Source organism: Lasioglossum baleicum, chromosome 7, assembly GCF_051020765.1.
Source record: "Lasioglossum baleicum chromosome 7, iyLasBale1, whole genome shotgun sequence".
In the NCBI taxonomy this organism is placed as follows: Eukaryota; Metazoa; Arthropoda; class Insecta; order Hymenoptera; family Halictidae; genus Lasioglossum; species Lasioglossum baleicum.
The window spans coordinates 6,785,460-6,798,587 of NC_134935.1; the positions used below are offsets into that span (position 1 = coordinate 6,785,460).

The 13,128-nt window shown below is 42.4% G+C and overlaps 2 protein-coding genes across 3 annotated transcripts; both read right to left on the reverse strand.

Annotated features, from left to right (window-relative positions):
- Positions 1 to 3,276: 3,276 nt before the first annotated feature.
- Positions 3,277 to 6,353, reverse strand: LOC143210504 (uncharacterized). 2 transcript variants are annotated; one of them, XM_076427398.1, is made up of 4 exons: positions 6,268 to 6,353; positions 5,680 to 5,753; positions 5,328 to 5,608; positions 3,277 to 3,844 (listed from the first exon to the last, which is right to left on the reverse strand). In XM_076427398.1, exons 1-4 carry the CDS (start codon positions 6,283 to 6,285, stop codon positions 3,528 to 3,530), a joined length of 690 nt encoding a protein of 229 aa, XP_076283513.1. In that variant the 5' UTR covers positions 6,286 to 6,353; the 3' UTR covers positions 3,277 to 3,527. The 2 variants fall into 2 exon arrangements, with proteins under 2 accessions (XP_076283513.1, XP_076283514.1); XM_076427399.1 differs by having other exon boundaries at positions 5,328 to 5,599; positions 6,268 to 6,337.
- Positions 6,354 to 10,706: 4,353 nt separating this feature from the next.
- LOC143210510 (uncharacterized) lies at positions 10,707 to 12,837 on the reverse strand. The gene is made up of 5 exons (XM_076427406.1): positions 12,797 to 12,837; positions 12,485 to 12,724; positions 12,215 to 12,411; positions 11,215 to 11,452; positions 10,707 to 10,917 (listed from the first exon to the last, which is right to left on the reverse strand). The coding sequence occupies exons 1-5, from the start codon at positions 12,812 to 12,814 to the stop codon at positions 10,822 to 10,824; spliced, it is 789 nt and encodes a 262-aa protein (XP_076283521.1). The 5' UTR covers positions 12,815 to 12,837; the 3' UTR covers positions 10,707 to 10,821.
- Positions 12,838 to 13,128: the final 291 nt, after the last annotated feature.

Genomic DNA, 13,128 nt, shown 5'->3' on the forward strand with positions numbered 1-13,128 from the left:
TAGAGTCATGGAAAACGTTCGCGCGAAGCGACAAATAGGATCGCGTGCACCGATACCTTCTCGGACATGGACGAAGCCCCGTGTACCTCTCGATTTAGCCATGTGAAGAGAGCATAACGAAAGCATCGTGGCGCTATCTAGTCGCGAGGAACAACTCGCCGACAACTTCCCACAAAATAATGATAATTGGAACGCGGTCGCACGAATTCGTGACTCGGCCGAGATTTTCAAAGAGATCTATGCGGAACGAACCGCTCTATTATCTCCGGAGCATGCAGTTTCTGTGTTAACGCTAATGCGATCGTTCAATTCCCCCTTTCGATTCTTTCAATCTTACGCTTCAATATTACTCAACTCGCTGCTATGGTAATCGTTTAAATTATATACACGTAAGAGCACAGACAAGCTCACGAAATCTCTGTCTGATGTGGGGTGCCCTAAATGTTATAGCAGAACCTAATTCTAATGAAACATAGTAAGCTGTGAGCTGTTTATTTAAATCATGTCTCACTTTATACCCTGTATTCGTAAAAGGGTTACTCTTTCTTCTTTTCTGTAGCATCGTATCTCCAAATTGGAAAACGAAATGGACTCATTTAAAAGTCAGAAGAGCTTAATCCTGTGCTTAATCTGTCCCTCGGTGTCCAATTGACACAGTGGTAATATTTCGACGAAATAACAAGATGAAAAGTTATTTTCCGATGTTTTTGTATTGAAATGGATGCGTTAACATCTGCATCTTAGTTTCTGCACAATTTTCGCATAAAATAAAGCGATGTGTGGGACATACTGCTTGTTTACACAAATCACATCGGGCACTATGTATATTAGCATTCGGTTTTTTCTCGCACATGTGATATCGGGCTCGTTTTTTCGTTGGAGGAGTAGGGGAGTTCCCCTTGCCCCGGACGGCACCTAGTATCGGACATTAGCTGTATCTCAATAATCTGAAATGCAACAAAGTCGTTTTAACCGTCAAAACAAAGGAAAGGCTGAAACAAACGACGTGCAGAAATTGCACGTTTCTGTCGCGTGAACAAAGCCATTAAAATCATTCGACTGTTAGCGTTCGACGTGAAAGCAGTGTATCGTATAAATTATAAAGTGTTATATCTATCAAATTGTCGTGAATAAAAGACATCTGATCAGTATTATTGTAAATTCTGGTAAGTACTTTTTCATTTACTTTTTGTTTTTTCTAGAAAGTGAACTGCTTTTCAGAAAAATATTATTTTTCAGTGCGTTCACTGTCCCTTAGTATCGGACAAAATATTGTCCCCTATTATCGGACAGTAACAAACTCATTATTGTATGTTCGTATTTATAATAATGTTTATTATCTTACTTTCAGTCGTTAAAAATACACCTAAGCAACGACATGGACATCAAAAAACGAGGTTTATGGAATGAAAAGGAACTTCAACATTCGAAGTTCGTAGTGAGAAAAGTCCAAAAACATTAGACGTGCATCCACCTAGTACCTCTGCTGCTGATATTTATAAATCTATTTTAAAATTGTCTCTGTTGCCTGATGTAACAAAAAAGCGATCAGTATCAAGAAAAAGAAAATCAGAAAAGAGTGAAGTTCTTACTTCACAATCTCATAAATTATTGGTCGAAGAAAAAGAAAATAAAAAACGGATAAGAGAAGAAAAGAAGAATTTAAAAAGTAACTTTAAAATAACGAATAGAAAAAATAAAATAAAGAAAACTCGAGCAGTGAAACCGGAAAATACAAACGAGGAGACAGTTTGTGTGGTTTGTTTGGAAACCAATAATGAGGACTGGATACAGTGCTCAAAATGCCAAGAATGGGCTCACGAAGCTTGTGCCGACTTCCCCGAATGTTTCGACGACTATATTTGTGATCATTGTAAATTATTTTAAAAGTATTATGCGTTAATTTACACATGTTTACTATGTCCGATACTAGGGGCCATTCTAGACTCACTCTAAATCAATGACCTATATTAATGTTAATGTAATTTAAATATTATAATAATGTTGGTTTATTTGATAGTTTACTTTGATTTCTATTACTGTTATCTTGTAATTAATGCAAAAGAAATAAAAATAAATCAATATTCCTTTTATTTATTTAAGAGAAACCTTAAGTGTCCGGTACTAGGGGAACTCCCCCTATGTATTATACGATTACTACAAGCCGGTACAATCACTGGTGGTATACCCTGTATTTGTGCATCAAGCGCAGTCGCATTAGATCCTCACGGTAGATGTGTGCGTAACGTAATATAAGAATGCATCAAAGAATGTCCAATTTCAATCAAGAAAAGGCGTCGACGATATCTTTTATTTTCATTCCACGTTGCATTGAGTGAAGTAAATATTATAAAAGCATTGCATGCTGATATATCTAACATATTAACAAAAATTGCCATTAGCCATCTATTTGTTTTGCGCTTACATCTGTGTATATGTGCCCACCATGTCCACATCATCGAGGATATCGACGCGACGCCTCCTTTTGTAGCGTTATAATATTTTATTATTTCAGGTTCTTTATCTACTTCACTACTTATTTGCTTTGACGTTCTTTTTGTCACATAAGACACCATTGTACCTTTTAGTATGTGATCAAAAAACAAAGTCCGAATGATGAAGTGGCTTCTTCTTCATATCGAGTAAAATTTGTGGAATTTCTTTTCTATTTTTTCGTATGGTCCCTGCAAGCGTCATCGTTCGTTTTTGTAATATAGTTGCTAATTCGTTTGAAGTAAAAAAATTGTCACACGTAACATTGCGTCCACCCAAACCTTTAACTAATTGTAGCACTACGCGTTGACCCTGCTTGACTTCTGTGTGGCAGTTTCGATCGCGTCCCGTGTATATTTCCATACTACACGAGTAATACGTTTCCTTTGAATTTCGAAAAAATCAATTTTCATTGATTTTTGTATTTTTGTCATTGAAAATCTCCGCGACAGTACGTAAGACTACATGTGTCATATTGACACATAGTGACTCTTTCGTAACAAATTCGACTTGCAGTTTTGACATCATTATTTTCCATGAACAAAATGCCAAGCATATGTGTTTCGCATTAAAAAAATAAAAGTCACAAAGTTTCGGGCAAATTTACCGACAAATAACAGAACAGTACACCTTAATTCGCGAAAACTGTGTCAAATTGACACGAGGAACGGATGAGGCTTAAATATAAAGAAACCATCCCACGAATTTCTGCGTAACCGAATAGCAAGTTACAGTTGGACCTGTTCGATAAAATATCGACGGAGAAACGAAGTAGACGGTGTATAACTAAAAACTCGAGTTCTTTATTTGGCAACAGAGTAACAAAACAAACATAAATACTGTATATAATACTATGCTAGGGACAGGTCGGCGTTCCATTGAAAAATGGCGTGAACTCGTCCGGACGGTTCGCCTCGAGTGCTTTCGAGCGTAATCGCAGAATGTACAAAGCAGAAATCTGAACGTTGCGGTGTGTCTTCTCCGGAGCCTCTCGCGTCTGTGACTATGGATCCTCGGCGGGGTCGGTGATGCAACTAATGGCTCCATCCGTGGCCATGCGACTTGACCCTATGGAACACGTGCTTGTAGACCGGAATGTGGATCGCATACGGTTTTTCCACAGGGACGGGTATGTGCTTCTCCACGGTTATGGGCACAGGCTTCTCGACCGGGACCGGTATTATCTTCTCCACCGGATACGGAACCTTCTTCTCCACCGGGATCGCGATGGTCTTTACCACCGGGATCGGTACTGGCTTTGCGACCGGTACGTGCACTGGATACGGCTGCGGTACGCCCACCGCCACCGGATGCGGCACTGGAATCGCCACTGGATGCGTGACCGGCACTCCTGCTCATAGGAAAAATCAGTTAGTTGTGCGAGAAAGTGCTATGTAATTAGAAATCCTTATGGCGTAGGGCTCACTCGACATTTAACTGATAGCTCGATTAAATCGGTGCTGAGTTTCACGCGTTTACAGGAAGTAGTCGTTTTCTGGTTTGGGTGTTGTCGAGTTTCTCGTTCTTTTTATAGTTGCGTTGCAGTTTGATGCGTTTGTTTATCCCATCAATCGTATTCTGCTCATAATCTTGAATTTTAACACTGAACCTACCATTGCCGGTCAAATGACCGGTTTCATATTTTTAATTTTGTAATTATTGAAATTGTGACGTGGCTTACTTGGAAAATGATTCGATAAATTTATAAATATAGATAGATCTATAATAATATAAATAAATCTAAATAAATAGGGCTTTGTCATTTTTATCAGCTAAAACATTTTAATCGTTTCCAGTGCTCGGTAGTGTTAGTGTTAATGAGCTCGTGAAAACTGATTGAGTTCTGCTAGTCATACGAGCAAAGTACGATTGATGGATTGATGTATTCGCCCCATGAAAGTGTTAATTCGGGGACCTTAATCTGCAGAGACTGGTTGTTTCGAGATTTTAATGGTATTACGTTGTTGCATGTGGAATGTCTGATTGGATTGGAATGTCTGGCTGTGGGCAACATTGTTCGTTCCATTCGTGAAAGCACCAATCAGTGACAAAGTTGATCAATTGACTCTGGACAATTTAATTGCAACCTTGTGATAGTTTAGTGAAATTGAGGCGTGCTTCCAAGACTTCAGCGAAAGTGTAACTTCACTTTAACCCTCGTAACCTACTTGAGTGTACATTCACATTGTTTAACTATTGTCGTGTTACAATCGCGAGATTATGAATAAAATTGATGTAATCAAAGTCTTGAAATAAACGAGTATGGACGGGGAATCTTTTGCGTAACTATTTTCGAAGAGCACGCGAGGGTTAAATAGAGTCTACTGAAAATCAATTGAGCTGTACTCGGCTCGAGAAAGTGCTAATTAGAGGTCTTTACGACCCAGATTCGACTGGCGGACTCGAGATTTTAACTCCTGGTAGTTTAGTGAAACTGACACTTGGTTACAAGATTTTAATGGCACTGTAAGGTTAGTTTAACACGTTCGTTGTCTACTGTTTGTCTAGATAATAGTCTCCATAGTTAGAACTTTCTATAGAACGCCACGTATCAGCTTATTAAAATATGAAAATCTGCTCGGAAAAGTCATACCTTCCGGAATATTTTATGCATTTATGAAAAAAAAATGAATAGGGACAACATAAGACAGTCAAAATGTTCGAATTTATTATTTCTCAATCTAAAATAAGTAAGTGTCCGGTGATTTATGGATGGGAGTGTATGAATACGATTCCTTTCCCCTTTAAGATTTATTAATTTCATCATTCCCGATTATTAAACTCCACAAGCCCCAATGCAGAATGGTAAACGTCAAAGTCAGAATAAAACTTACCGATATTTTTGACAACAGGTATGGGAACAGGCTTCGTGATCTCAACGTGCTCGCTCACAGGAACAGCAGGTGCGTAATGGTGTTGTATGTGTCCGTGCAGTCCGTGTCCGTGCAGTCCGTGTCCTTGCAGTCCGTGTCCGTGCAGTCCGTGTCCGTGCAGTCCGTGATCGAATCCACCACCATAGGACCCGTATCCGGATAGGCCATCGTGAAGACCACCGGATAGATGTCCGCCTAAATCCACGCCGTGTCCTGTGCCGTAGCTGCTCTCGCTAGATATCCTGACGCAGACACCCGCCTAATTAATCGATACCCCGCGACGGTTCAAATTCTCGAATAGCTGATCCCTTACCCCTGCCATCCACCTCCGTCACCGATCTCGATGCTAGCGAGCACGGATTCGGCGATTAGGCACACCACGAGAACCTGGAATATTTGATCGAATTAGTTCAACTTCTCGGAAGCAACGTTCCGAAACGAAGAAACCGATTTCAGTGACCGCGGGGGTGGGAGTGTGATCGGTAAGCTCGAAAAATATTTTTGGCACAATGGTACACGCCGAGAACTCGGTCGACGAACTACTAAAAATCACATATCCGTGATGAAGTGTCCACAATGGCGGCCGTAACCTCCGCATGAATATAAAACTCGATTATGAATGGGGATCGACGGTTTTACGGAGCCATCTCGTCTACGCATGTACGGAAGAAAGCACGACGGGGAAGGCGATCGACACACTGTTCGCCGGCATTGTTCGCGGTACAACCGGTAATTTCTAGTCACGGTCCACCGGAGCTTCCCTCGGGGAAACGGCAATTTCCCTCTGTTCGCTTTATCTCCCGGATCGACTTCCCTGTTTTCTGCTCTTACGCTTCTTTTTCTTTTTCTGTTTTTGTTCCTCCTTCTCTCTCATAGTCTTTTTCTCCTGACGGTTACTTACGGAGGGCCAAGAGAACATACTTCAACCACTCAGACGGGGACAGTGGATCAAGAAATGGATACTGCGGATAGTTGCCGATGGACCGCTCCTTTTTATACGCTTTCTCCCTCTCCCCGGCTGATGATCTCTCTCCTGAAAACCGGACTTGCATGCTCGCGCTCGGATCATACGCGCGCGCGTGTAGGAAATACGACGAAACTCGACACTCGTGCTTCCACGACATCCTAGACGCGAAGCAAACTTTCAGTGTCACGGTGCTGGGACTTCGAAGGGTGCTCCACCTGCTCATTCAACCTGTCCGGCTATCGTGATGCTGTTTTCCGGAAAATCATTTACTTGCCTGATAAGATTCTTGTATAGATCGCCAGTCTTGCGGAACAGATTCGATGATATGTACACGCCGAGCAAACAGCTCCGGTGAACATCATTCCGGGACGGAATTTCTGCTGGCCGATTGAAATTCACGCGAGGACGAACCAACTCGCCGTTGGTCCTCCTCGAGAAACGCTGACGGAATGCACCGTCAGATTCGCTAACTATCGTGGTCTAAGTGAACGTGGTGAACGCCCATGCGGACCGACCGTGATCTCTCGCGATCGAGCAAGCGATGAAAGCGATTTCCTTTTCGACGCGAGCCCTCTTTCTTCCGTTTTGCCCTATTTTGCGATGTCACCGTCATGAAATTCCCGTTCGGAAGTCGACCGTGTCCGTTCACCCGCGGTCTTTCGATCCGAGGAAAAAGCTCCGCCGCGTTTAACGCTGTCGCGTACTGCGATCCAATCGCCTAAAAACCGAAAATAAAGGTTACTTTAGGGAGTATCGCTTGACTTATTGGGTACTCAGATAAACTCTGTAGGAAAAACCAAATAGAGGCAGTCTCTGTGTGCCTGAAAAAGGAGTTTTCATTCGTCTTTCTATTCCCTTTAGGAGGATTAACAGGGATTATATTATCAGATTCCCCTGATGAGATTCCCCTACTTCGTGATTAGACAGCGGATCTTTATGCAAAATCAAAATGTTGTACCTGAATTGAAAATGTATTCAATCAATTCAAAATAAATTATGCAAAATCAATTCAAAAAATAAAGTAGCTAAAATGGGTCATTTGACCACTCGTGGTAGGTTTAGTGTTAATATGGTTAACAGGTTGGAAATAATATATTCTTTATTGTTGGAATGAATAATTAAATTCTTCTAATGCTTTCACTGTTTCAAATAACACCTTACTCATTTTTGTTATAAATTCATAAAATCCGCTGTCTACTGATCAATTACTACACCTCTTTATTTTTGTCGTAAGTATGACTTTCTAATTAAATTGTAGTATTCATTCCCACTGTGCGTCACGTCGCTCGGACAAAATGGTTAACGTTGCTAATTGAGTAGGTAATTGTACATTCTACCCAACATTCCTCGCAATGGGGGTTTTGTCATGGGAATAGACGGGACATTTTCATCGCGCATTATTCTCTGATAGTATTGGGTGGTCCGGAAAGTTCGTGTCGATTTTCGATAGGTGGCATAAGGACAGGTCTGAATAAAATGAAAACAATTATTCCAAAAGACTTAATTTCTGTCAGTTTGATACGTCTTTGAATATGGAAGCAAACACATTGCATTATAGGCATTTAATGTTTTTCTTTTACCGGAAAGCCAAAAATGCCACACAAGCGGCAGAAAAAATATGCGCTGTTTATGGCGAAGGTGCTGTAGCTGAAAAAACTGTGCGGATTTAGTTTGCTAGGTTTGAAGCTGGTTTTCAACTTTGAAGATCAAGAACGCCCACGTAGGCCCTCTACCACAGATGAAGATTAGATTAAAACACTGATCGAGAATAACCCATGCCATAGGACACGCGAATTAGCAGAAATGTTAAAAATATCAAAGTCCTCCATCCACGAGCATTTCGTCAAGCTTGGCTACACAAACCGTTTCGATGTATGGGTTCCTCACGATTTAACGGAGAAACATCTGATGAATCGCGGCCTCATGTGTCTTTGACAACTTGACAAAAGTTGTTGGACTTCGGTTGGGATGTTCTACTCCATCCACTATATTCACCAGATCTCGCGCCCTCAGATTTCCACCTATTTCGATCATTACAAAATTCCCTTAACGGAAAAAACGTCAACTCTTTGGTCGAGATAAAAAGTCATATAAAAAAGTTTTCGCCGAAAACCCTGAGAGGTTCTGGAAGACGGGACTTTCAAGTTGCCTGAATGATGGAGAAAGGTTGTGGAACAGAATGGCAACTATATAATTTAAAAAGTGTATACGAAAATTTAAATATGCTGCGTTTCAATCGTCCTTCGAAATCGGACGATCCGATATTTAATGGGCCCAGTGAGAGTGGCGGCGTCTTTCGCGCAATAAGAAAGCAAAGCAAATAAAACTGGGTGAGGTAAAAGGCAAAATGCGAGTTGATCCAAAAAAAGCAGCATCGATGAAAGTACGAGTATTGGCCGGTTCGGTGTGAAAGGAGGATCGCTGCTCGACCGTTATAATAGCCGAGGCAAGCAGTTACTTTGATTCTACAGGAACGGGTTCGCCCGTTTCCCTTCTTTTAAAATCGCTGTTGCACGGTATCGATGGCCGTGGCTATGGCTAAGGTCGGCACAAATGCAAGGCTATGTTACCGGAACGGATATCGATTGCGGGTCGGCTGTGTCGGTTCACTGACCGATATAACTTATAATCGCGTTGCCAGATCAGATTCTACGACGTCGACCTCTTCTACCGGATTTTCCGGGACCTCGTAATGCTTCGTTCTCAATGGATTTTTCATCCAAGAAGAACGCGTTTCGATGAAAAACGCACCGAAAGACCGAGCCAAGATAGCCATAGTTGAACGATGTTAGCGCGTTCTCCTCTACCATTTAAACACTTCCCATCTCCTTTATGAAATAAGCCCGTAATATGAAAGTTGTCTATGTAAGTCAAAATTGAAATGAAATGTAACAAACATGGTACTATATTACACTGGATCATCACTAGACTGCGGATTTTATTTATGACAAAAATGAGTGGGTGCAATTTAAAACAGTAGGAAGGTTACAACGATTTAAGAGTGCTAATCTATTTTCCTCAGCTTGTTAAAGCTATTAAAGTAAGAATAAACTGTTTATGTGGCTCCAGTCACTTGCAGTGGGTGCAAGCAATTCTTATTTTGCATAAAGATCCGCAGTCTAATCATCACTTAAATTAAGTTCGCAGTCAGATGAGCTAGATAAAAGATCAATCTAGGCCGCAGTCGTCCCCCAATTTCAAATTTAATTAATTTAGTAATTTGCATGTAGCTATTTTTATAAATCTGCGACAGCTACATGCTGCCGAATAATGCAAATTACGCCCCGTAAACGTAAAAATAAAACTTTTCAGGGAAACAGCGGTCCAGCGCGTTTTACTACTGAAAAACCCGCAACTTTGCATTATCGAAAAATGAGAGGGCGCATCGCGCACCGTTGCGCAATCCTGGAAACGGGACTATTCCGGTTAAAGTGGTGGAGGTGTCCTCGAAGACTGATTATTTTCGGCCGAGAGAATCCAGCGCGGCGAATCAGTGGCTCGATTAAACTGGTCGAGGAGGTCCTCCGGCAATTCGACGGGATGTGGGTGCATCGGTCAGGGCTGTTGGTGGGAAGGGTGTTCTTTCTTTGGCTGGACGCGACGGCCGGAACGGTGACAGAAAGGGCCATTGTCCAGGTGAATGATGGGGAAGCTCGGATGGAAGTCACCGGGCCAAGAAAGAGTGACTTTGATCGAGCGACTTTCTTCCCTCGGTAATTGTTCCTGATTCGTGGAGCCGCAGCAGCCCGAAAGGACCGGCTGGGTCCGATCGCCGCACCGCGGAGAAAGGGCGCATTACGGATGGCCAGGAAAGAGGCGAGTGAAAGGATTCCGTGCGGGACACGTTCGTAGATCCGACGAGGAGAGTTTATCCAACCCGGTCGTTCTCCCGGTTGCCGGGCCGGGGCCGTTCTGTTGCACGTAACTGGACACTGATCTTGCATTCTTCTCCCGTCCCGTGCCGCTGCACCCGTTGCACTGTCTTCCCGCGTCACTTTCACTGCGACTTCCCCTAGACCGTCTAACCGGCCAGGTAAATCGCGATACCATTGTCTCATGATCGATCCAGGAAACACGGTGGCCTCGCAGGAAGCTTGACCCCCGGCGAGATCGCACGAAAAAGGAAGCGACACAGTTCCTAGCTGAACGATCCATTTGTCGCGATGATCGACCGGCAACTGTGTCACGATGTTAGGTAATCAAGTCGCAAACGATACGCGATTAGTCGAAGAGACTTCCTTTCGCGGTTAACACGAGAGATTAAGCCTGATGTAGAATCGTTGAAGCCGTTCATGGCTTTAATAATGCCCTACTGGTATTTTGTCTTTTTCGCGGTGAAAGTGATAGGTACTTTCTACGTGTTCGGATAAATAATTAATCGAGTTTGTGAAACAATGTTTATTCATAACAAGTATAAAAAGGATAGGGTACCGACACCGTGAATGGAACGATATAGTGCAGGAGCTTTACGACGGAGAACGGCGGTTTTTATCGGCGCCAGGGAGGATGCACCGGTTTCTGCAGCGCTGCAAGCTGCACTGCGTTCGCCACGGCGTTCTCCTTCGCTGCTATGATGTCCTTCTCCTGGAAACGTATGAATATCAGAGGAGGTACCTCGCGGACGAGAATGCTTGTAAAAACTACTTCGAAAACGCGATTTTCTTGGTTTAAACAGAATCGTCTTTTTCGTCCTCGTTTCGCCGAAAATGCACTCGAATAAACTACCGAATGCTAAAAGTATTGCGATTCTGTGCACCGAGTAGAAAGGAGAACAAAGTTATTGAATTAGTATGAATTTCTTACATATCGATCTATCTTAATAACTCTATGTAAATGAGAGTTATGCTAAAGTTAATGTTGATTCGATATATACGATCATACCTTTGCCTCCTGTTCGCTTTGAGTGATCTGCTTATCCACGTCTTGCTTCTGCAACTCAGCAGCAGTTTCCGCAGCATTCCTCTGAATCGCGGCTGCAGCGGCTGCCTCCCTGGCGGCTGCCACCCGTTGAGCAGCTGCGACTGCATCCTTCAGAGACGCTAATCTCTGCTGAAGAGCCACTAGCTGCTTGGCACTCGATCTGGCTTCCGCTTCGGCTGTCGACGAGATCTCTTGCGACCTTAGGAACCGAGTAATTTGCTTTACGAATGCCAAATTCAAAAATTAGGCCTAACGTTTGCTTGTGTTCGTGACAATCAAAATGTGAATCCCTAAATGTTTGTACCTACATCTCCAAAAGAATTAAAGCCAAAGAATGAATCCCCTAAATGTTTGTACCTACATCTCCAAAAGAATTAAAGCCAAAAAGTGAATCCCTAAATGTTTGTACCGACATCTCCAAAAGGATTAAAGCCTAAAATGAATCCCTAAATGTTTGTACCTACATCTCCAAAAAAATTAAAACCAAAGAATGAATCCCTAAATGTTTGTACCTACATCTCCAAAAAAATTAAAGCCAAAGAGTGAATCCCTAAATGTTTGTACCGACATCTCCAAAAGGTTTAAAGCCAAAAAATGAATCCCTAAATGTTTGTACCGACATCTCCAAAAGGATTAAAGCCTAAAATGAATCCCTAAATGTTTGTACCTACATCTCCAAAAAAATTAAAACCAAAGAATGAATCCCTAAATGTTTGTACCTACATCTCCAAAAAAATTAAAGCCAAAGAGTGAATCCCTAAATGTTTGTACCGACATCTCCAAAAGGTTTAAAGCCAAAAAATGAATCCCTAAATGTTTGTACCTACATCTCCAAAAGAATTAAAGCCAAAAAATGAATCCCTAAATGTTTGTACCTACATCTCCAAAAGAATTAAAGCCAAAAAATGAATCCATACATTTTCTTAATGGATCTGAATCATTCTTTCAAAATGCAGCCCACCTTGCAGTAGCCTCCCTCGCAGCAGCTTCCTTCGCCAAAGCAAGCTTCTGCTGAATGACAGCAGCCTGCTTAGCCTCTGCGACCCGGTTGTAAGCCATGTTTACGTTTTGGTTTGCTTCCTTAGCTTGTTGAATCGCTCTGAGAACGTCTGGAGGATAGGCGATGCTGGGAGTCCCAGGAGCTGGATCTCTCAATGCCTATCATCGATAGAAAAATAAAAAATTCATGCATCGAACAGCCCCAACAATTACAATGTCCGAAGAGATTTACCTGAATAGCAACGTCGTGTGTAGCCTGCACCTGCACCTGCGTCAAGGGTATGTCAGGAACACCTGAAGGGCTCCACGAGGAGGATCCAAAGCTGCTTGGTGCCCATGATGGCGAGGAGAAAATAGGTGCCACGCCAAAGAAATCGTAGCCGGATGGTCCGAATAAACCCACCCCTCTTTTCTCTTTCTTTGATGTCGATTCCGACTCCGCCATATTGGCCAAAGCAAAGGTTACAAACATCTGTAAGTATATTATTCCGAGATTTTCATGACTGATGAAGAAAGAAAATGAAATTCGTGGATATACTGTTACCGTGAAGAAGGCGTTCATCTTGGTAGACTTGTGGATGACTGTATCGATGATACTGAATCCTCCAAGTCGAGGACGCGTATATATACAGATTCTGATTCGCAGGGGAATGGCCCTATCGGCTTCGGTGTAATGACAAAATTAATTAGGACGATTAAGAGAATGGGAAAAATTCGACATACCGCGGCTGAATTACAGGCCTGCATTGTTTAATGACGATTCGCCGCGTTCGCGTTCCTGTACAATCACCAACCAGAAGCCGGTTGTTCGACTTGAAATTGATGGACACCGATAACTTTTATCTCCGGGCCCAGGAAATCATTGAGGAGTGACTG

Coding starts and splice junctions, on each gene's coding strand:
- LOC143210510 (XM_076427406.1), bottom strand. Junction 11,453..12,214: donor GCGAGGGAGGCTACTGCAAG/GTGGGCTGCATT, acceptor TCGGTTCCTAAG/GTCGCAAGAGATCTCGTCGA. Junction 10,918..11,214: donor AAAGCGAACAGGAGGCAAAG/GTATGATCGTAT, acceptor ATACGTTTCCAG/GAGAAGGACATCATAGCAGC.
- LOC143210504 (XM_076427398.1), bottom strand. Junction 5,609..5,679: donor GACGGAGGTGGATGGCAGGG/GTAAGGGATCAG, acceptor TGTCTGCGTCAG/GATATCTAGCGAGAGCAGCT. Junction 3,845..5,327: donor ACCTGTTGTCAAAAATATCG/GTAAGTTTTATT, acceptor TCCTATGAGCAG/GAGTGCCGGTCACGCATCCA.